This window comes from Erpetoichthys calabaricus, chromosome 4, assembly GCF_900747795.2.
Source record: "Erpetoichthys calabaricus chromosome 4, fErpCal1.3, whole genome shotgun sequence".
NCBI classification, from domain to species: domain Eukaryota; kingdom Metazoa; phylum Chordata; class Cladistia; order Polypteriformes; family Polypteridae; genus Erpetoichthys; species Erpetoichthys calabaricus.
In genome coordinates, this window is record NC_041397.2 from 256,736,216 (window position 1) to 256,761,563 (window position 25,348).

Consider the following 25,348-nt stretch of genomic DNA (forward strand, 5'->3'; position numbering starts at 1 on the left):
TGCACTCCCAGGTATTTATAGGTCTGCACTCTTTGCACACCGTCACCTCTGATGATCATGGGGTCCGTGAGGGGCCTGGGCCTCCTAAAATCCACCACCAGCTCCTTGGTTTTGCTGGCGTTCAGGTGTAGGTGGTTTGAATCCCACCATTTAACAAAGCCCTTGATGAAGTTCCTATACACCTCCTCCTGCCCACTCCTGATGCAGCACTCGATAGCAGTGTTGTCAGCGAACTTTTGCACGTGGCAGGACTCCGAGTTGTTTTGGAAGTCCGATGTATTGTGAATTTCCCATTGGGATTAATAAAGTATCTATCTATCTATCTATCTGTATATAGGCTGAACAGGACCGGAGAAAGTACAGTCCCCTGTGGTGCTCCTGTGCTGCTGACCACAATGTCAGACCTGCATTTCCCGAGACGCACATACTGAGGTCTGTCTGTAAGATAGTCCACAATCCATGCCACCAGGTACAATGTACTCACAACTTCCTCCTCCTCTGTCTTAATGTATGCTAAACGTTAGAATAACGTAATGATTATATGGACTCCTCTATTTCATTAAACTTCCACTGCAAATGAGGAGTCTAAGGCTTTATACTTGTGTGCCCAGTAAAAATTAGCAGACACACCCCTGCATCGCAGCCGAGGGTGTTTTTTGTCACCTTGCCAGGCAGGGGTGTACCACAGAACTCTGTGCCCTGTACATAACCAGTCTCTGTGGGTCACTTTCTCTTGAACACAAACTTTTCATGCCAGGCTTTGAGTGCCCCCCTCGGCCTGTGGGCCCTTTGTAATAATTACCTTTTCTACCCCCAATACGGACCTCATGTTCCAGGACAGGTACACCCAAAATGTCCATAGTAGGTGGTGGTGCGGACAGGAACAACATCGAAAAAAATGCGAGAACTCTGTCGAAAGACTAGTGGCTTAAGTGTGGAGAAACGGGCATCTCCATGATTATCCATTATCAGAAAGTCAACCAGAAGGCACTCATTTACATTGCCGATACGTACTTTTAAATTGCTGTATAAATTAAAAGGAAACTAATTGGATTATAGCTTTCCTGGTATAAATTGTATTCTTTTTGTAAACGGAATAATGAAAAAAAAACTTTACAACTTTGTACATAAACGATGTTGCAAGGATAAAACAGAGACAAAACACAATAATTGTTCTTCATGCTGAGCAGTGAATATAGGAATTGCACGCGACATTCAACGCCAAAACAAACCACGCATTCCTAAAGTAGCGAGTACTCGCCTACAAGCTCGTGCTCGCCTGTTCAGGGAACTCGACGTGCACGCAACTCGAAAGGATTATGGGGTAGGAAATTACTTGAGGGAGGAAAGATGGCGGCCGCCGGTGCGGCAGCGGGCACTGGGGTAGATGCTGCTAAATCTAATAGCTCCGAAGTGCTGCTACACCCTGAACTGCTTTCAAGAGATTTTATCCTACTCACTCTGCAGGAGGTAAGTGTGGAAACGTCGATTTTTTTGCACAAACTTGCGTGTTTTGTTGTTATCCAGATCTTTGGAATGTATAGCACGGCTGGACGTAGCAAGTTGTCACAGACTTTTGGATCTAGCGTATAAAGTGTGTACTATTCCTGTTTAACCGTGTAGAATTAAAGTTGTGTGAGACGTCCTTCCATATTTATTGCAAAGGCTAAAGCATTTTAGGCGTTTCATAAAAATTACTTAAAGCAACCTTTAAGCGTCACGTTATAGATCGGGCTCGTGTTTTATGCAATTTAAGTAAACCTACGGTGGCCCTGAAGTGCAATGTGAGAAAAAAAAAATTAAAAATGCAAAAACAGATCGGGTAATGCAAATCAGAAAATGCAAAAACAAATGGGAAAACGTGAAACAAGTTGAATACGCAAAGCCAAATTGGAAACGCAAAAATAAGTAAATAACAAATTCTAAATGAGCAGCAAACACATTGGGAAGCATGAATACAAAAAGAGCAGCGCATAACCCAAATCGAAGCAGAAAAAACCATGAAAGCTAAACGTGCATCACGATTCAATCCCAATTTTTCAACGAATGGTGTGGTGGAAGCGAGAACGGTGAAAAGTAAAAGAGATCTTGTTTAGGTATTTTTTGGCAAAAACAATATAACTTTTGCTTAACTTGGAGCACTCTTTACCAGAGCAGTGGCAGAGCCGACTGGGTTTTCACCAGTAAAATGGGTTTGTACCCAGTAGAAATATCTCTTATGTACTTCAAACAGAACGAATTTCATGCCTCGATATCAGATATATCTGTAATAGTTTCGTCTAAAATCAGCCAACTAACAAATCTCAATTAAAAAAATCAATTCTCGCATGTGTCACAGAAGATTGCTATTTGTTCATGCAACACTCTTCGTATGAATAGCTGCTTGCAGTCACGCTCTCCGCATCCTGTAATGGTCTTCTGACAGCCAGTACAGGACTGACAAACGTATTTGTGTAAAACTTCAAATTAATCTCAAACAGCCACGTAAGAGGTTTATTTTAAATCCTTAAAAATATGTAAATAGACAGGAGGCATTCGACGTCGCTGCTTCCATTACACCACCTGTTAAGACCCCGTAACCGATTTAGTTATGTACTGTACTGCCGCCTTTTTTTTTCTTTTTAACCTCCGCATTTGTGAGAGCATAAACGAGTGGAGCAGACAAAAATATAGATGCAGACATGAAAGACATTGTGATTTAACAAAAACTGCCATGCACTAAAATGAAAGTCTGTCTCGTTTCATGCTCACTTTCTAAATATGGTGATATGAAATACTGAAAATGAAATATGACTAAGTGTACAGAGACAAAGTGCTTGAATCACACTGGATCTGGGACCGAAACTGTCAAAAGAGCTGTTAAAACAAACTACCATGGGAGACTCCACAAAATGAAATAGTTTTCTGTTTTATCGACGAATAATAAACAGTAATGACAATGCTATAGCACCCTGGATCCGAATGTGAGAGGGACATTCTAGTTCTGGACACGCACTTTCCGAAAGAGTGGAAATACCTGGAGGAGCCGTATATAAAAGCAGCCCTGTGATTTCTGATTTTGATCTGTGAATGACATCAGTAACCGGAGATGCCTTATTATGCACCATTATGCCAGAGCACACATAGGCTAGTGCAATATATACAGTTTTCAGTAGGTGCGTAAGGAACAAGATCATCTGGCTCAATATCAATGCTGTTAGGGTTGGAAGATTATTATGTATACAGTCACAATTCTGTAGAATGGGCTGTCAAATTAGCAATAAACTAAGGTTAAAATATTAAAATTAATATAAGTAAATATTTGAGTATATTTGACTTGACTGTATAAATATAGTCAGGCCTATGTATCCACAGATTCAGTTAGCTGCGTATTGAAAATATTCGGGGGGGAAAAATTTCCAAAAAATCAAAATTTGAATTTGTCACATGTTGTGCACTATGCTGAATCCAGAATGATCTGTAGGTATACCCTCTTGTAGCCTCCCATCATAGGAGGCGAGTAAAATGTCTTTTAAGATATATCCTTACAGGTGGTGCACTGGTAGTGTGGGTTCACTTCCCGGGTCTTCCCTGTGTGGAGAGCACTTTGAGTAGTGAGAAAAGTGCTATATAAATGTAAAGAATTATTATTATTTATTATTAAGAGTAAAGTAGCCTGCATTCAGCAGCAAACTGCAGAGTCGCCGCACTGCTCTTCAGTTGGATAGCTCTGCTCACATGAAGCAGTCTTGCTCTACTCTTTGAATCGATCGACCCAGTGCTCTGGCAGTTGCTGCCTTTATAAAAGGAAAGAAATTGGCCAGGGCACTGGCTTTAAACCTAGATAATGTTATCAATACTTGTTATTACTATTGTTATTTTTCATTTGCATTAATGATTACGTCTTAACATTAAACAAACAGTCGGGATCGCAGGTTTAAGACTGTAACAGGACAGTGTTGCAATCCGAAAGATGCTTTCAATGTACCAGAGATGTGTTTAGAAATAAATGTTCACTTAATCAAAAAGCAGAGCAATTGGATAGATAAATCTGTGAACTAGACTATGTTATGAGGTGGTGTAGATGTGTTACTAATAAAGATAAGTTTATGATAACAATATTATGAAAAAACGTATATGTTGAAAAAAGATTTGCAAACTACTGCAACCATGAAAAGCATCTCTGTAGTAACAAAATGAGAAAATTTAGTGAGAGGTAAACCAAATAGCTGTTCTTTTACAATGAATTGTCAACTTTTGTTTTAGAATAGTACCTTTTTCAAGTAAATTTGAATTAAATACAAATTATGAAGGTTAATCTGACTGCCCTAGTGAGTTGTCATTTAGCTGGTTTGACTGCATTTCCCTACTTTATGGTGTTGTCATTTCCCACTTTCTCAAATGTTTCATACAAATGGGTCAGAGTTCCCATAAATACACAAATTTTTTCCTGTCAGGTTTCTTTTATATATCCTGACATTTTCAAGGAAAGTTGAGATTTTTATTCACAGCAACATAAAAATCCTATTAATGATGTTTGAGTGTTTACCAGGAAGCTACTATGTTAACATACAGTAAAAATAAAAATTTCATCATAACATAATGGGCATATAATCAAGTTAGATACACCATGCAAAGGAGACAGAGGGTGTGGGTGGACCTGACTTGTAAAGTTTGCGGCACGGGATGCCAGTTGAGTGCGGAAGGTAGGAGCCAGCCATCAAGGAATAACAGATAAGATTAAACTAAGTGGGTTTTTTATTTCTCCTTAACAGACGCAGCAAGAATGTAATATATGTGGCCATTTTTAATTATGCCTTGTTATGGATGAAGCCAGCAGCCACATGAGAGAGAGAGAGGTTGGGAGCATAAGAGAGTAATGTGTGATACCATGTGCTGGATGACATAACTAAACATTCATTGCTGACACTGAAAAAACTCTTCAAACTTTAAAATTGAGGATTTAAACTGATATAATGAAAATTAGAATTACAATAGCTTTTTCCATTGGTAATAACTAGAACGGATTAAACATCTCCAGCTATGTAAAATCCAGCATCTGTCTGTATGTCTGTCTGCTTTTCACGTGAGAAGTACTTAACAGATTTAGATCAGGTTTTTCTCTATAATTTGGTTGAACATTCCGGTTGATTTTTGTAACTTCTCTCATCGCGCCAAGTGTCATAGTTTGCTTGCGCTGCCAATTTTTTTGCTCAAATCCAAGAGAGACGCAGCACGCTGAGGTTTTCGCCCTCCTCACTCGCGCTCCAGCCTCTGGGCGTACCTTACCTCTGCTTAGCTAGCGAATGTGAGAACTACTTAGAGGATTTAAATCGGGTTTGACATAAATTTGTTTGTCAATTTTTAATGGCTTCTCATTATTTATGGCTTTTTGAGCAGAATGACGCAGGCTGTGAAAGTTGCCAGCTACTGTTGATGTTTAAAGGTTTATAATTACCTATTTTTTTTTTTTTTATATCTACAGAGAGAATGCTTTCAGTTACACATTCAGATTTGTTAGTGAACTTTAAATGTTACAATCTTATCACTTAACTTCTTTTGCTTTGTCTGCTGTTATATATACTGAAAAAAAAGAGTGTGAATTATGACCCATTTGTTATATTGTTGTTATATATATATATATATATATATATATATATACAGTAATCCCTCCTCCATCGCGGGGGTTGCGTTCCAGAGCCATCCGCGAAGTAGAAACCATATGTTTATATGGTTATTTTTATATTGTCATGCTTGGGTCACAGATTTGCGCAGAAACACAGGAGGTTGTAGAGAGACAGGAACGTTATTCAAACACTGCAAACAAACATTTGTCTCTTTTTCAAAAGTTTAAACTGTGCTCCATGACAAGACAGAGATGACAGTTCTGTCTCACAATTAAAAGAATGCAAACATATCTTCCTCTTCAAAGGAGTGCGTGTCAGGAGCACAGGCTGTCAGAAACAGAGAGCAAAGCAAACAAATCAATAGGGCTGTTTGGCTTAAGTATGCGAAGCACCGCGGCACAAAGCTGTTGAAGGCGGCAGCTCACACCCCCTCCGTCAGGAGCAGGGAGAGAGAGAGAGAGAGACAGAGACAGATAAAAACAAAGAGTGAAAAATCAATACGTGCCCTTTGAGCTTTTAAGTATGTGAAGCACTGTGCAGCATGTCGCTTCACTAAGCAGCTGCACACAGAAGGTAGCAACGTGAAGATAATCTTTCAGCATTTTTAGACGAGCGTCTGTATCGTCTAGGTGTGCGAACAGCCCCCCTGCTCACACCCCCTACGTCAGGATCAGAGAAAGTCAGCGCAAGAGACACAGAGAAAAGTAAGTTGGGTAGCTTCTCAGCCATCTGCCAATAGCGTCCCTTGTATGAAATCAACTGGGCAAACCAACTGAGGAAGCATGTACCAGAAATTAAAAGACCCATTGTCCTCAGAAATCCGCGAACCAGCAAAAAATCCGCGATATATATTTAAATATGCTTACATATAAAATCCGCGATAGAGTGAAGCCGCGAAAGGCGAAGCGCGATATAGCGAGGGATCACTGTATGTGTGTGTATATATATATATATATATATATATATATATATATTGTATATATATATATATATATATTGTGTATATATATATATATATATATATATATATATATATATTGTATATTATGTTCTTAAAGTACATAATTGTTATGGTAAACCTAGTGAACTTGTATATCTAAAACATTTTTCTACATGCAATTTTATCTAGCGATTAATGTATACATTTTTATTATCAAATATTTATAGTCATATTCATTCTTAATATCACATTCTCTTTAGAAAAATATTCCAGTTGACAGTGGACGCAGTTCAGACAAGGACAGTCTTACCAACTTATACCTTCAGCACATCATTCCTTTACCTCAGCGAGAGCTGCCAAGCAGTCGATGGGGAAAGAAGATGGAAAAGAAGAGAGAGAAGCAGCCAGCATCAAATACACAGAGAAACAGGTAATTTAGGGCTTCTAATGATAGGAATGTTGTGTAAAATATATACTGTATGTGACTGTTTTTAAAAGTAATAGAGGCCTTTATCTCCTATCCAAAAAATCATTTTTTCCTCTGGTGGTAGTGATATACTGTATATTACTACTTATCCATGTGGCTAATATCACTTTTGTTATCTGACGTATATACTATGCCATTTCTTGATCTTTGACTGTGAGTCCAGTGAATATTTAAAAAGTGAAATGCAATGATTCATTATTCATGTTTATGATTAACATGAACCATGTCACACACAACTTTCAGTTTTCAGTTTATGTATCCTCCAGTCTAAAACCATGCCAGTCTCCTTCATATATACTGTGACATTATTTGTCTTTGTGTGTTTTACAAATGAAGTAACTAAATGCACCAAATCATTGGTTTATTCATGAAATGACTACAGCTTGTGATGCTTCAACAGTACTGCCTGCCCCTTAATCCACAGTTGGACTTAAATTTAAATATTTAAACATGAAAATGTTTAAATATCTTCTAAATTCAGATTTGTTTGTGATAGCCCCAGTGGAAGGAACTGGGGATCTCCTGAAAAACCTCCAAGCTTATATTGTGTAATAGGGATCATTTTCACAACTGGTGTAATGGTCAATCTGACTTTACTCAATGTTGTGAGCTTATGCATTGTTCTTTGTGCTGATTGGAATAACAGTCAGTTTTGTATTTAGAGTATGACTATTTAGAGGGGTAATATCGGCTTGATATTCACTAGTATTCAAAAGTTTGGAATTCCACCAGAAATTTTCATGTTTTTGATAGAAATGGGTACTTTTATTAAACACAGTAGCAATAAATTAATTTAAAAACACTGCCAAGACCTTACAGATGTTGCAAATGGCTATTTCTGTTTGAAATGGTAAATACTGAAGTTTAATACCATTTTCAGTACGCAATATGGTATGTAATATATCTTGATCAACATGTATTTAAATAAATTGCAATTCTGTATACATTCAAATCTTTGCATTGATGGAAAAAAAATAATCGGAATTTCAGGCAATGAATGCAAATACTTCAAATAGTGCAATCTTTTGTAAAATGTAGAAGTAAAGTTCTTTAAACCAAAAAAAAAAGTTAAAACAAGTTTAAATTCGATTGACAGATATTTTACAATGATGAAAACAAATACTGTTAGTGATTTAGCGCAATGAAATGTTATTCATGTCATTAAATGTTAATTGAATAAGTAGTGTGATCTTTTGTAAACAGTATAAATAAAAGTATTGAAACTAATATTAAACATACATTCAGGTTAAGAACATTAATGTATTCCTTTGTAAACAATTGTTCAGAAAAATAATACATGATTAGTCTCGTCTGTTATGGGAGATGGACGTCTGAAGCAGAACTCCGTTAGCACCAGTGGTGTTTTATTTATTTATTTTTTTATCATCCTGAGGTATCCTGTATTTACTCAACTTGAAGAAGCTCAATTACAGTATATGCAAGCATGTGTAAACATGACCGGCAGAAAAAGGGCTCAGAAAAGACAGCTAAATCTTCATCCAAGCCTAGACAGGCATCAAGTCCAAACATAAGGTACGGCCTATCAGAGACTGACCAGGAACAGATAGGCAAAAGCACAGATTTCCTGGGACCCGACGCTGCAGCATCGTCTCCAGTCTAGAGCGAAAGTGGGAGCGATTGTACAAGCGAATCGGGCCAGGATAGCTTGTCGATTCCGGAAGATTCACTGAAACTGAAAATGGCCTTACATTCCACGGTGTCAACTACTCCTCATGAGCCAGAAAGCATCAACTTCAGCTGGGCTTGTCACTTCATAAACGGAGCACAGAAAAGACCAAAATTACCTGCCCAAGCTGAAGGTAATGATCACTGCAGTGGCCACCACTCAAGACATAAAGGCGCAAACGAATGATATAAGGAAAGAAATAAAGGACATATACAAGACAAACAAGAAGCTGCTTCAGGATTTTAAAAACCAAGAAAAACGTTTAAATAATCGCTTTGAGGCAACTTTCAAAGGTATGCTAGAAAAAATGATGAACAAATACAGGAAAATGCATCCAAATTTGAGAATAAACTTAGAGCACTCGGCGCTCAGTTGGAAGACGTTAAGCAAGCGATCACGACTTGTATTGAAACAGCTGAACAACTGTCATCTACCACTATGGAAAAGCAGCTGCTGCAAATTCTGAATGCAAAGCACTCTGAGACAGACTAGCTGCACTGAAAGATGGATGCAGAAGGAATAATATTAGAATCGCAGGTCTCCCTGAGAATCGTGAAAGTCCAAACCCAGTGAAATTTGTAGCTGAACTATTCTCTAAAATAACTGGAAAGGACTTCAAATCAGACCCCGAGATAGCAGCAGCTTACCACATATGGGGATCAAATACTTATAAACCAAGGACTCTGATCGTGCATTTTGAAAAATTACAATGTAAATTATATATGTTACTTCTCATACAGAAACATGAGATTATATTTGAAAATAACCACATTTGTATTTTCCCTGATTTCTCACCTTCAACAGCTGCTAAACATGCTGCATTTTACAATATTAAACAGTGCTTAAGGAAAGCATAGATCAGATACAACCTCTCGTATCCTGCCAAACTGAAAGTGGACATTCAAGGCAAGCTCTACATTTTTATATCTATGGAGGAAGTAGAAAAAGAGCTAAAAAAAACTAATCCTGACACTTTTTTGAAATACAGTCATAGGTTGCATTCTGTTCTGGCATGCCAAAGAAGATCTTACTGGCTGTTGGATCCTCTTGCAATGATACCGGTACCATAATTTTACATCCTATTTACTTCTCAGCCATTTTTTGTTTGTTTTATGTTTTAGTTGCAATTATATGCGTATATTGTATGTATGTATGTGTAATTTTTTTTTTTTTTTTAAAGGAGGCTGTTTAACATCATACCCTTGGTTTATTGTATTAGGGCTTACTATGCTTATAGAGGGCTGGTTATTTCTAATCTATCCTTTTAACCTTTATATGTATAAGTCCCAATGTAACATTAGACTTTAACTCCTGGGTAAACTTTAATTTCAACTTAAAGCTGTCTTATCTTAAGTTAAGGCTACAAAATGACAACAAAAGTTCAGAAGCAATATCTTCATGACCAAACAGTTAACTTTGTGTGCTGGAATGTTAAAGGGCTGAATCACGAATTAAAGAGAAAGTACTCTCTAACCTAACAGGTCTAAATGCTAAAATAGTATTTTTACAGGAGACTTATTAAGCAAGGATCAGTCCTGGCTGCACAGACACTGGACTGGACAAATATTCCATTCCAGCTTTACAAAGAAAGCAAATTGATTTTTTTTTTTTTTTTTTTTTGAGACAAATACATCTTCGGAGGTTTCTGCAGGAATACTCTGGGGGAAACTGTGCAGGCTTTCTTAAGAGCACAGATTATCTCATATCTCATATCTTACCCACAAAAATAAATTGGAAACCAAGAAGGTATCAAAGCTAATCTGTGAAATTACCAGAATAGATCAAGAACATGCCAGGTGTCCAAATGAAGCACTTCATAGGAAAAGACAGGCTTTGCATTCAGAACTCAACCTCTTGACAAATAAAGAAACAAAACAACTAATCTTTAAAACAAGACATCATTACTTAGATCACAGAGAGAACACTAATAGAATTTTAGCTCAACAAATCCACAAGCAGGAAGTTCACAATGCAATCCCAGCAATTACCAACACAGACAGAGACAAAAATCATTGACCATGAAAATATAATGCACACATTTAGAGACTACTTTAATCTCAGTAGAATATAAGGACTTGTAGAAGACAAGACGCATCCTAATGCATTTCTGAATGCATTACAGATACCACAATTAGATACTCTGAGTGCAGAGGATTTGGATAAACCAAATTTGCACAATGAGAATTACTAGATGCTATAAACTGACTTCAGAGTGGGAAAGCTGCAGGCCCTGATGGCTACCCTGCCAAAATTTATAAAAAATTCTCAATTAAGCTAGCTCACCTTTTATTAACAACATTTACAGAAGCTAGAGACAGTAAAATGTACCTTAAACTTTTCATCAAGCTTTAATTACCATCTTTCCTAAGCAAAATAAGGACTTATTACAATCTGCATCATTCACACCAATCTCACTTTTGAATAATGATGTTCAGATACTCTCCAAAGTTCTAGCTAGAAAGATTGAGAAAGTGGTTCCTTTGGTAATATCGTAAGACCAAACTGGATTTATTAAAGGAAAACACTTAGCTTTCAATCTTCAACACCTGTTAAATGTAATATATTCACCCACAAAGTCTAACACCCCGGAGATGATGATATCACTGGATGCAAAAAAAGCATTTGATATGGTTGAATGGAACTACCTTTTCACCATATTGGAGTACTAGGGTGTTGTACCGTGTTAGCCATTATGAATGTAGAGAAAAGCCAAGCAAAATGACACCTTTTATTGGCTAACCATATTGGAGAAATTTGGGTTTTTCCAGAACATTTGTGCATGGATCAAACAACTGCACACCAATCCAGAAGCTTCAGTTTGTATTAACAACATTAATTCTGACTACTTCAAAGTAGAATGTGGTACTAGACAAGGATGTCCCTTGTCACCACTGCTTTTTGAAATCGCCATTGAGCCACTGGCAGCTCACTGTTGAAATGCTTATGACATAAAGGGGATTATCAGAGAAGAACAGAAAAATCTTCTGTATGCAGATGATATGGTACTGTATATATCCGAGCCACAAAATACTGTGCCTGCATTCCTAACCGCACTAACAGAATTTCAAAAGATTTCTGGTCTCAGAATTAATTTGAACAAAAGTGTGCTCTTTCCAGTGAATTCTCAAACACATAATGTTAGATTGGACACCTTCCCTTTTATCATCACAAATCAGTTTAAATACCTATAGTTAAACATCACAAATAAACATAAAGCTCTTTATCAACAAAATGTTGTCGTCTGCATGGAACATAATAAGCAAGACCTGCATAGATGGTCTACCCTTCATCTTACTTTACCTGGAACAATCAACATCGTCAAGATGAATATCCTTCCTAAGCTTCTTTTTCTATTTCAAAACATTCCAGTATACAGTACATCAATAAATAATTTTTTAAGAAATAAGATTCAACCATAACCTTATTAATTTGAAATTCACAACATCCATGTATCCAAAGGGCGACCCTACAAAGACCTATGGTAGAAGGTGGCATAGCTCTACCTAACTTTCAGTTTTATTACTGGGCGGCAAATATACAAGCTATAAAAACCTGGACATTGACACAGATAGATGAACAGAGACAGGCTTGGTCTGCAATAGAAATAAAATCCTGCAGTACTTGTTTATATTCCTTGCTTTGTACCCCAATAAGTACAAGTCATCGCCAATATATTAACACATCCTACCAACAATTACACTCCAAATTTAACTTTCCAGCAACCCATTTCTTTCACTACCTTCAAATTAGAAACTTTGTTAACCAAAACCTGCCCAATTTCCCTCACCTCCTACCCACCTCTATGCTGGAAAAAGTATTGATCAGTCTTGAGGACTCAGACAGCATTTCCATAATGTATAAAAACATTTTAAAGTTCCTCCTTTTCAAAGATCCCAAGTACAGTGGGAAAAGGATCTCTAACTCAGAATCTCAGAAAAGGAGTGGAAGGTAGCAATGCAAAGAATTCACTCGAGCTCCGTGGACTTCTATAGCTCCTTCAACACCATCCAACCTCTGCTCCTTAGGGACAAGCTGACAGAGATTGGAGTAGATTCATACCTGGTGGCATGGATCATGGACTATCTTACAGACAGACCTCAGTATGTGCGTCTCGGGAACTGCAGGTCTGACATTGTGGTCAGCAGCACAGGAGCACCGCAGGGGACTGTGCTTTCTCCGGTCCTGTTCAGCCTATATACGTCGGACTTCCAATACAACTCGGAGCCACTGGCAACACTGCTATCATGGGCTGCATCAGGAGTGGGCAGGAGGAGGAGTATAGGAACCTAATCAAGGACTTTGTTAAAAGGTGCAACTCAAATCACCTACACCTAAACACCAGCAAAACCAAGGAGCTGGTTGTGGATTTTAGGAGGCCCATGCCCCTCATGGACCCCGTGATCATCAGAGGTGACTGTGTGCAGAGGGTACAGACCTATAAATACCTGGGAGTGCAGCTGGATGATAAACTGGACTGGACCGCCAACACTGATGCTCTGTGTAAGAGAGGACAGAGCCGACTATACTTCCTTAGAAGGCTGGTGTCTTTCAACATCTGCAATAAGATGCTGCAGATGTTCTATCAAATGGTTGTGGCTAGCGCCCTCTTCTATGCGGTGGTGTGCTGGGGAGGCAGCATAAAGAAGAGGGACGCCTCACACCTGGACAAACTGGTGAGGAAGGCAGGCTCTATTGTAGGCACGGAGCTAGACAATTTGACATCTGTGGCGGAGTGACGGGCGCTGAGCAGGCTCCTGTCAATCATGGAGAATCCACTGAACAGTATCATCTCCAGACAGAGGAGCAGCTTCAGCGACAGACTGCTGTCACTGTCCTGCTCCACTGACAAGACTGAGGAGATCGTTTCTCCCCCACACTATGCGACTCTTCAATTCCGCGGGGGGGGGGTTTGGGGTGTTGGTGGTTTTGGGAATAGTAACATTATACAATGTTATTGACTGTTATGTCTGCCTCGCACTCTCCACCTTGCACTTTTTAACTTGCACTGTGTTTTTTTATCACTCTTTAATTAATATTGTTTTTATCAGTATGCTGCTACTGGAGTATGTGAATTTCACCTTGGGGATTAATAATATATGTTTGTATGTCTGTCTGTCTGTCTGTCATACTAAAATTCAACTTAAAATGATATATTGAGCGCATCTGTCTTTTTTAAAATTGTCAAAAATGTTTCCAGGGCAACATCCAACTGGCGAACGTTGCAATCAAATTCTAGCCTCATTGGGCCGTATGTTTTGGGCCTGCACCAAATTAACTTCATTTTGGACCAGAATCTTTAAATGCTTTTCAGACAGCCTTGGTGTCATAATCCCTCCTAATCCACTACACAGCTGTGTTTGGTGTACATCCAGATGGCCTTGAAGTGGAGTAGTACAAACTGTAATTGCCTTTACTGCACTATTGGCGTATAGACTTATCTTGCTCAACTGGAAGAATGCTAGCTCAGCTCTTTTAAGTCAGTGGGTAACTAACGCTATATATTATCTAAAATTGGAAAAAATCAAATTCTCACTTAGAGGATCTGTACAAAACTTTTTCAAGACTTGGCAGGATATAATCAATAACATTTTAGAATAAGCATTTAAATTGAGGAAGCAGATCCTCGCCCCTCTTTTTTTATTCTATTTCTTTTGATTCATTTATTTATTTTCATATGTTTACAATTATTAAAGTTTTACTCTGCTAGCCTAGCTCTCTCTCTCTCGTGGGTGGGGGTTGGCTTGTTTCAAACCTAGTTTTGTTAAACTTGACTTGCTTTTATGGAATGTAATTTGATTTTAATAAGATTAATAAAATGTTAAAAAGAAAAATATGCATGCAATAAAATTAAAGAAAGTGTAATGTCTTACATCAAAGCCCTTTGAGGGTTTAAAAATCAAAATAGTGATGGAGCCCTAGTGTTGCCCCTGAAAAAACAGTGTAGAATTAAATTGACCCACAGGTAAAAGTTATTTTAGATCCCTGTCTTAATGCGTTAAAAGGTTTTCTGATTGCAAAACAATATTTTAACCTGTAGAGAGGAAAAAAACAAACAAGCATCACATCCCTGCTTCAAATTAAACAGGTGTATACTTATTAATGTTTCTGCAATTTAGAAATAAGACACCTCTCAAAATTCTTTTTTTTGATTGGCATGTCGGTTCTTCATCCATTTGGCTAAACTGGTTGTGTTAGCGCTTGTAAATATTGTGCTGTAGCAAATCTTATATACAGGCTTGCATGTATCTTGTGGTTTTCCATCACTTTAGCTATGTGACAAAACACATTTCCAGATACTACTCCAGCAGCCCTCTTTGTCAGTTAAACATCCTATTAACACCAGTGAGTATTTGGTAAAGGGGCTACATCTCTAGCTATGCTCATTGGTAGCCTACAAGGCTCAATTGTCAAATGCCAGAGCAAACTAGAAGTACATTCATGATGTAACCTGTAGAATCAATAACATGAAAAATGAGTATTGAAACAATTTTCATAATTTTACAATCTAATATTTACTGATATTTTGATACTTTTGACAACTCTATTCACACGTGACTCCAAAACCCCTTTTTAAGCACCCATTGCAACAGTATCCAAATGGTAAACTCTCTAAGTTCATTAAAAATTAATCATATTTAAATGCTAGTTGGTTATTAGAGAAACTGTTTTAATTGTGTTAGCACATACAGTATGAAACCTGTTATAGGTCAAATCCCGTTATAGCGAATACTGAAGTAACGGAATTTTCAGAATTACAAATACTTTTTGTGGATCCAGACAAACATTCATACAACATCATGTTTAGTGGATTTTGTTTTAATAAAATGTAAAGTATAATGAATGTTTTTTCAACCAAAAATGGCTGCCATATATAATAATGTGATGTAAAAAAATACTTAATGCTGCACCTGTTCTTTTTGCAGAGTCCAGGGCACCCTTCAACAGGCTGTATCTTTCTTGTTAGACTAAAAGAAAGTGACAGTCTGTTGCAAATTTTCCGATCTTGGGCAGTCTCAGTGAAAGAGTAGGCGTAATGTCATACTTCTGGCCGAATTCTGAGTCCGTACTCCACCGAGCTTTTGCATAGGTAGTTGTGTTGAGTGTGTGGGTACTGTACTGTTCTGTATTCATACCTGTACTTCTATTAAAAAAAATCTAATGTCTCATTTTCATATAAAATATTTTTTGTAGTTTAAGAAGCGCTGTTTTTTATGCAGGTATCTTGAAGCTTAAGGCGCACAGGTTTCCAAGGAAATACAGGTTCTTATTATCTATATTACTAAACGACAGTTTAATATATGCACGGACGCACCGAGGCGCCCCAGAGTCAAACCCAGCGGCTTCCCAGAGTCAGTAGGTGGCGCCCAAACAACACAACCTGTACGAGACCGCATAGATGCGCCCAAACAACACAACCTGGAAACTAAACTTGCTCTAATCCACTGTGCCAGCAGTCAGTGTGGCATATTTGAATCACATAATGGTAATTCAGTATTAAAAGTAAGAGTTGTACCTAACGACACAGCCACAGAAAAACAAAAACGAGACCGCATGGATAAAAACAATAAACGGAGGCTCCTACAATGCGCTTCAGAAACACCAGAAGCAAAGAAGTCACGGCTCCAAAAAGAAACAGCTCAAGTAACGGAAATACAAAAACGAACCCGTATGGATAAAAACAATGAACGAAGGCACCGTCAACGCGCCTCTGAAACAGCAGAAGCAAAGGAGTCACGGCTCCAGAAGCAAAGAGCTCAACGATTAGAAATACAAAACCAAGCCCGTATGGATAAAAACAATGAACGAAGGCGGCTACAACGCGCTTCTGAAACACCAGATGCAAGAGAGGCACGGATCCAAAAAGAAACTGCAGAAAGGCTACAAAGTCGTTTAAAAGGTTTAAGACGTTCAGTATTCCAACAAAGAAAAAGCCAAAGACAGGAACGACGGGCAGACGCTGAACAATTCCGCCAGTTAGCTGAGAACGCATTCTATAATGAGTCCACTGTTCATGAAAATTCATTGGGATTAATGAGTGTCATTTGCAGTCATTGTCATTCACTTAACTTTTTTGAAGAAAAAACTGGCAGTACAACTGATGAGTTTACACGTTGTTGTCAAAAAGGTCAAGTTAAGCTGCCTCCTTTGGATGAATATCCTGAATATTTACGGAAGCTTTTGACAACAATGTACCCGAAAGTAAAAGTTTTATGGAATGCATTAGATCATACAATAGTTCATTTGCTTTTGCATCTACTGGGGTAAATATCAAGCCACCACCTGGGAATGACCCATACTGCTTTCGCGTGTGTGGACAAATATTGCATCGGATTGGAACAGAGCACCCTGAGCCAAATCACGACCGCAAATTTGCCCAAATTTACGTGTTAGATCTAGATGACGCAGTTTATCAATGAATGAACCTGCCTGAAACCAAGCAATGCACAGAGCTGATAATGAGAAACGTAGCTGAAGTCATAAACAATCACCCATTAGCAAACTCTATAAAAATGCTACATGAGGTTGAAAAAGAAGCCAATACAAAAGCAGAGGCGGAGGGTGTGGCACCAACTAAAAGAGTTCGGCATTCGTGTGACGTTAAAGTAAAGGTTTTAACTACTCCGTACCAGGGAGAACTGATTCAAGGACAGCAAACAATCTTTACTCAATATGTTGTTTATAAAGAGATATTTGATTAACTATTTTGGATTTACCATTTTATGAATGTTTTGTTTCCAATTTACTTCATTTAAACCTTTCCACTCCGATATTGTTTTTATTTATAAGTGCAACAACTTTTTGGACATTTTGGACTTAAATGATGTAACAATTAAAATTCAATTTTTGTTTTAATAAATTGATTAATTTTAGTACAAATATATGTATTTAATTCAATGAAAACTTTACCAGGACGCTCCCACCCTCCATCATTTTTCATTCCTCCAAATATCGGAGGGAATAGACACTGATTGCCATTCTTGCATTTGCGATTCTTTAGAGAATCCGGGGTTTACTTGTTGTATAGAAAAGACAGTTGTACATTCTCAAGACTTCATTCAAATTAGGAGCTGTTACTTCAGCAGTCAAGATAGAAGCTGCAACTCATGCAGTCGTCCTACTTTAGCTGTCATCTTTAGATTAGAAGAACACCAGCGGCTTGGAATCACTGCTGTGGCAGACCAGGAAAGAGTGAGGAAGGGCAGGTCAAAGCCTGGTTTTAACTGTTCTAAAGATTGTGCGTCAAGCATGTTACATGGTAAGCCTGAAATTGCAGAGGACAACCAATTACTTTGCCCTTGGTTTACTGTTTACCAGAGGCAGCAGAGCAGCTGTCCTGGTGCCACTGCCATTAGTGATGGTGAATCAGCGGCAACCCCAGTCATAATAGTATACATATTTGAATCAGCGGCAGCCCCAGTCACAATAGTATACATCCATCCATCCATCCATTTTCCAACCCGCTGAATCCAAACACAGGGTCACGGGGGTCAGCTGGAGCCAATCATAGCCTACACAGGGCACAAGGCAGGAACCAATCCTGGTCAGGGTGCCAACCCACCACATGACACACACAAACACCAAGCACACACTAGGGCCAATTTAGAATCGCCAATCCACCTAACCTGCATGTCTTTGGACTGTGGGAGGAAACCAGAGTGCCCGGAGGAAACCCACGCAGACACGGGGAGAACATGCAAACTCCACGCAAGGAGGACCCGGGAAGTGAACCCAGGTCCCCAGGTCTCCCAACTGCGAGGCAGCAGCGCTACCCACTGCACCACCGTGCCCAATAGTATACATATTTTCCCCATATTCATTATAACGAAATTATATGGTCCAATGAATTTCATTACAATGGGTTTCTACCAGTATTCTGTCTAGTAAAGAAAGTAAATTGTCTTTCCGTGGGTTTCAAGGTACTATCATTCCTAAAGTTAAGTTTTGAAGTGGCAAAAGAACAGTTTTCTTGAAAAAAGCTGTTTTGTGAAATGAAGGCTATTTCACATGGCAGATTACAAAGTTATATGGCAAGCTGGATCTAACCAAGACATCATAGTCTGTAATATGAGGAACAGATGCCTTACAGGTCCTCAGTTGAATGCTTTATTAAAGAGTACGCAGTTAACATTAATGTCATCTGCAACAGTGAAAAGACGGCTTTGGAATGTTGGCCTTACAGGAAGAGTTTCAAAGAAAAATCCATTATCTAAAAATGGCAAATAAAAGGAAATATTAAAATGGGCAAAGTTTGGAATAACCCTGAAGTCCACCATCCAGTGTCTGTGTTCTTTTTGCACATTTTAACTGTTTCTTTTCATTTACTTTTTCAGTTTAAACTGGCATTAAGGAACTCCTGTCCAAATGTGAAAACAAAAGCCTTAAACTTTACTGAATATGTCCATTTTGAAGAGGCAAAGGTTTTGATTTAAGAAAACCTGGCGTCTGCATTTCTGAGGCATGTTTGCAACAATAAAAGGAAACTAAATGTAATACAATTTGTCACAGAAACTTGGTTGTATTTTTCCTGAGGTAGGATATGTTTCCTGTTGGCTTGTCTGCTTACAGTAGCCATTACTGGTGGAGTTTTCACATTTATCACAGGTGCAACCCCATTCACCAACTGGCTACATAACTTTCCTTTTTTTGTTTCTCCAATTCTTTTTCATCAGTGGTTGTGTTCTGCACAAATGTGTACCAAGTGATGCAGTGACGATATTTCATGCAATGTCTGATATGAATGTGCTTCTGCCACCAGACCATTGTGACTGTACCTGATTCACAATGCTGGAGTACTCAATATTATTTATGTGTAATATTGTCACATATACTTAATCACATACAGTTCCAGTGTCTTTGAAAATAGTTTAAATGTGCTGCCATGGGATGCTTGTCACTCACAGCTTGTTCTTTCCACTCTGTGCCACCTTCTCGATTTGCCAAGTTGAAACTGTGCATGCTGTGTGCTGATTACTCAGTGTGTGTGAAAAACATTATAAGGACATTCCCAGAGATTTTATATATGGTTTTAACTAGCTGAAATAATAAACCACAGAAGCTGTAGGTTTGGTTTTGGGGTTATTTGATTGGCAAGGGATACTTTTTGCCTATTACTTTGTATTTTTACAGAGAGGTCATGTTGCTAATGTATAACCCAGATATTGGCATAGTAGGGGGATATGAAGGTTGGACTGTAAGAAGTGTTTTATTTAGTTATTTATGCAACTTTTATTTAAAAAGCAGATAAAACATGGTTTTTGGAGAGCTGAGTAGCTTTACCTTATTATACTTAAACATACCCATCAGTTTGCACTTATAGAGGTATCCTTCCAGAATTATTTGAAACCTTACTTCTTCATACCATTTAATTGAACTTTTTTTTTGTTTGTTTTGTTTAAAAAAATGCAGACTGTTCACTGTTGTATCCAATGTAAGGCAGCATGCAAACCTAGTGTTAATGTCAATAGGGACTAAAATACTGTTTTGTGAGTGTAATAATTTTTGTGTTGGATGTTACCATACCTATTTTGTTTTTTCATTTTTTCTATAGTTGTGTTGCTGATGGATCAAGAAAGAGGCCTCTGATTGTTTTTGATGGCAGCTCCACAAGTACCACTATAAAAATTAAGAAAACTGAGCTTGGAGAATCAAATCGTTTAAAGCCCCCACCTTCAGGAAACTTAACCAACACCATTCGTAGGTTGTCTAGCCCATTAAGTTGTTCTTCTCCAAGTGTACAAAGCAATTCAACAATCCACAGGGATGGAGAATTGGACAAAAATGTGGTCCCTAATAATCAGAACTTATCTGGTAACTGCAAGTCTCCCCCAGCCACAGTAGGAACTGGCTGTGTGAAATTAAAACGAGCTGCCCCCAAAGATGGTGAATCTGATGTTGCCGTAAGTATGATTTATTTAAACTTTTGCTGAGGGCACTTTGACACTGACACACTAACTCAAGTGGTAAATTTCCCTTCTTTTTGATTGGAGTACTTGGTAGATCTTTGTATATCACATGGCTTTTCACAAAAGGGAATGAACTCTTGAATATAAGGATGTAGGAAGTGATTGTGCATCTATAAAAGAAGAATTTTTTGCACAGTGCGTTTCATAAACAGACATGTTTAAAATTACTACTTAATAATTGTCCTTACATGAGTTTTTTTCTTTCTTGCTGTAAAAAAGTTACCATTGATTATTTGAAAATGAAAAGTATAGTGATCTGCTGATGCAAGTATGGCAGTATATGGAAGTTAAAATTTTTCAGTGTGCTGCTTTGCCTATATTGTTTTTTCCATCATCATCTCATCCTGTATTATGAAGTTATTAGAGTCCAGCTTTGATTTCTTTTTTTATGTTACAGATTGAAAACCAGAGTATTTAGTAATTAAGTGTGAATTCCAAATTGGCTTGTATATTTGCTCGCATTGTTATATATAAATACACACGCAAGCATTAAAACAAATAATGTGAGCAAATAAAGAATTGGGGTTCAGGGGATATCACAATACCAGAATTTTTGTATTTGTTACTAATACCAGTAAAATGTATCTTGGCAAAACAGAATTTCCGTTCAGTGGCGTTTTTATTAAAGTTTCTCCATTTCAAGCCCTTTTATGTGATAGCATATATCAAGATATGAATACTAACAGCACTAGTAGCTTACTGGTACATTCATCAAAGTAGTTACCCACCTGTCATTTAAGTAGACTAGTGTTGGCATTCACAGTTATCAAAATATTATGCAGAGTTTAACTGTAATGTATAGCACAGATGGGGAACCCCCAGTGTAATAATAAATGGGTCTTTTATTATCTTGGTGGGATTTCAGCTTAGGATTTATAGAGAATAATGTCATCATGAACTGATTTATTTTATTCTATGACATTTTCTCTTCAGTCACTGAAACATGCTGCTTAGGATCAGCACTAAAAATAAAAAAAAGTTATGTCTGTACTGTTGAATTTTTTGAATTCCAAGATAATTCAGATTATTTCCATTTAAACAAAAAACTTAAAGCATGTTGCTGCAAAAATCACCTTAAAAATGTGGTTGTCAGATATGTTAGCTGTGTAAGATTTGCTGTTGTAAGATGTATTTAAAAACTATTACATAAGAGTTATATTTAACAGATAAGTCAATTGAATTAATTTCAAATGTCAAACTCCTGGGGCCTCATTTATGAAGCTTGCACAATCAAAAACAGAGGCTTAATATGTGCTTGGGCATCTTGCCATGCAAATATTGGGACTTATAAAGGAAAGTTTGACGTTGGCTTCCCATGGGCTCACCACCTATGGGAGGGGACAAGGAGGTTGGGTGCAGTGTGAGCTGGGTGGTGGCCGAAGGCGGGGACCTTGACGGTCCGATCCTCGGCTACAGAAGCTGGCTCTTGGGACGTGGAATGTCACCTCTCTGAAGGGGAAGGAGCCTGAGCTAATGCGCGAGGTCAAGAGGTTCCGGCTAGATATAGTTGGGCTCACCTCAACACACAGCTTGGACTCTGGAACCAATCTCCTTGAGAGGGGCTGGACTCTCTACCACTCTGGAGTTGCCCCCAGTGAGAGGCACCAAGTGGGTCTGGGTATACTTATTGCCCCCCGACTTGGAGCCTGTTCATTGGGGTTTACCCTGGTGGACGAGAGGGTAGCCTCATATGTGCACTTGGCACCAGGACACCCTAGGCCTCAGTTCGATGATCGACTTTGTGGTCATGTCGTCGGACTTGTGGCCACATGTCTTGGACACTCGGGTGAAGAGAGGGGCGGAGCTGTCAACTGATCACCATCTGGTGGTAAGTTGGCTTCGATGGTGGGGGAGGATGTCGGTCAGGCCTGGTAGGCCCAAACGTGTTGTGAGGGTCTGCTGGGAACGTCTGGCAGAGTCCCCTGTCAGAAGTAGCTTCAACTCCCACCTCCGGCAGAACTTCGACCACGTCCCGAGGAAGGTGGGGGACATTGAGTCCGAATGGGCCATGTTCCGTGCCTCTATTGTTGAGGCGGCTGACCAAAGCTGTGGCTGTAAGGTGGTCAGTGCCTGTTGTGGCGGCAATCCCCAAACCCGTTGGTGGACACCGGCGGTGAGGGATGCCGTCAAGTTGAAGGAGTCCTACAGGACCCTTTTGTCCTGTGGGACTCTGAAGGCAGCTAATAGGTACTGACAGGCCAAGCGGAATGAAGCTTTGGTGGTTGCTGAGGCAAAAACTCGGGCATGGGATGAGTTTGGGGAGGCCATGGAGAACAACGTTCGGACGGCTTCAAGGAGATTCTGGTCCACCATCCGGCATCTCAGGAGGGGGAAGCAGTGCAGTGTCAACACTGTCTATGGTGGGGATGGTGTACTGCTGACTTCGACTCGGGACGTTGTGGGTCAGTGGGGGGAGTACTTCGAAGACCTCCTCAATCCCACTAACATGCCTTCCAATGAGGAAGCAGAGCCTGGGGACTCGGAGGTGGGCTCCCCCATCTCTGGGACTGAGGTCACCGAGGTGGTCAAAAAACTCCTTGGTGGCAGGGCCCCGGGGGTGGATGAGATACGCCCGGAGTTCAAGGTTCTGGATGTTGTAGGACTGTCTTGGTTGACATGCCTCTGCAACATTGCATGGACATCGGGGATAGTGCCTCTGGCTTGGCAGACCAGGGTAGTGGTCCCCACCCTTTAAGAAGGTGGGCCGGAGGATGTGTTCCCACTACAGAGGGATCACACTCCTCAGCCTCCCTGGAAAAGTCTATTCGGGGGTCCTGGAGAGTAGGGTCCGTCGGATAGTCGAACCTCGGATTCAGGAGGAACAGTGTGGTTTTCGTCCTGGTCACGGAACAGTGGACCAGCTGTATGCCCTTAGCAGGGTCCTGGAGGGTGCATGGGTGTTTGCCCAACCAGTCTACATGTGTTTTGTGGACTTGGAAAAGGCATTTGACCGTGTCCCTCGGGGAATCCTGTGGGGGGTGCTCCGGGAGTATGAGGTACCAGACCCCCTGATAAGGGCTGTTCAGTCCCTGTACGATCGGTGTCAGGGCTTGGTCTGCATTGCCGGCAGCAAGTCGAACCCGTTTCCAGTGAGAGTTGGACTCCGCCAGGGCTGCCCTTTGTCACCGATTCTGTTCATCACTTTTTTGGACAGAATTTCTAGGCATAGCCAGGGCGTTGAGAGGGTCCGGTTTGGTGGACTCAGGATTGGGTCGCTGCTTTTTGCAGATGATGTTGTCCTGTTTGCTTCATCAGGCCGTGATCTTCAGCTCTCTCTGGATCAGTTCGCAGCTGAGTGTGAAGCAGCTGGGATGGGAATCAGCACCTCCAAATCCGAGACCATGGTCCTTAGCCGGAAAAGGGTGGAGTGCCCTCTCAGGGTTGGGGGCGAGATGCTGCCCCAAGCAGAGGAGTTCAAATATCTCAGGGTCTTGTTCACGAGTGAGGGAAGAATGGAGTGTGAGATCAACAGGTGGATCGGTGCGGCGTCCGCAGTGATGAAGCCTCTGCATCGGTCTGTCGTGGTGAAAAAGGAGTTGAGCCGTAAGGCAAAGCTCTCAATTTACCAGTTGATCTATGTTCCTACCCTCACCTATTGTCATGAGCTATGGGTAGTGACCGAAAGAACGAGATCGCAAATACAAGCGGCTGAAATGAGTTTCCTCCGCAGGGTGTCTGAGCTCTCCCTTAAAGACAGGGTGAGAAGCTCATTCATCTGGGAGGGGCTCAGAGTAGAGCCGTTGCTCCTCCGCATCGAGAGGAGTCAGATGAGGTGGCTCGGGCATCTGATCAGGATGCCTCGTGGATGCCTCCATGGTGAGGTGTTCCAGGCACGTCCAACTGGGAGGAGGCCCCGGGGAAGACCCAGGACACACTGGAGGGACTATGTCTCCCGACCGGCCTGGGAACGCCTCGGGATTCTCCCGGAAGAGCTAGACGGTGGCCGGGGAGAGGGAAGTGTGGGTATCTCTGCTCAAGCTGCTGCCCCCACGACCCGACCTCGGATAAGCGGAAATGGATGGATGGATGGATGGATAAGAGATTGCAAATAAACCAAATGATGCAAAGTTGAAATCACATTTTGGTTATATTACCAGGTTGTGAATTTAACTAAGGTAGATCTTGACTCTTCTGACATGATTGTTTCTTCTAGCAATTTTATTTATCAATTTTTAAAATCATAGTTACATATTTATTTATTAGCTGTGTGTCGGAAGAGCTATTAGTAGCGGAGTACTTTTCTGTATACTTTTTTTTTTCTCAGTACAGAGGATAATAATAGTTCACTGGAGTCTATTACTGTTGAACGTGCTACATTCATTTGCCTATGAGTAAAACTTTTCTGCTGTAGATCAATTCTTGTTTTTCCCATGTTATGTTCATATTACGAGTCTCATTGCTCAATGTTTTTTGCTCATATGTATTCCTATCTTGACAGTTCACATTCATATGTACAGAATAAGTGACCTGTATCTAACTATAACGCAAAATCATCAGTCATTCATGCATGTGCACAATGATGCAGTTGTGCACATATCATTTGTGTCAGCATTAACAAAAAACTTGAATGAACAAAATGAACACACTAGTAGCTTGTGTATGCATCCCATTTTGCTCTGGAGGGCAGCAAACAGTTCATCAGCTGTCTTGATTTGGTCATGAAGG

General features: G+C 39.7%; 1 protein-coding gene across 1 annotated transcript in view; it reads left to right on the forward strand.

Annotated features, from left to right (window-relative positions):
• Nucleotides 1-1,305: 1,305 nt before the first annotated feature.
• Nucleotides 1,306-25,348, forward strand: part of c4h2orf49 (chromosome 4 C2orf49 homolog) — a 31,116-nt gene continuing 7,073 nt past the window's right edge. Inside the window, exons 1-3 of the mRNA XM_051926804.1 lie at nt 1,306-1,470; nt 6,807-6,976; nt 20,269-20,617. Coding sequence (XP_051782764.1) covers nt 1,351-1,470; nt 6,807-6,976; nt 20,269-20,617 — 639 coding nt within the window. The 5' untranslated portion in view covers nt 1,306-1,350. The remainder of the gene's footprint in view (nt 1,471-6,806; nt 6,977-20,268; nt 20,618-25,348) is intronic.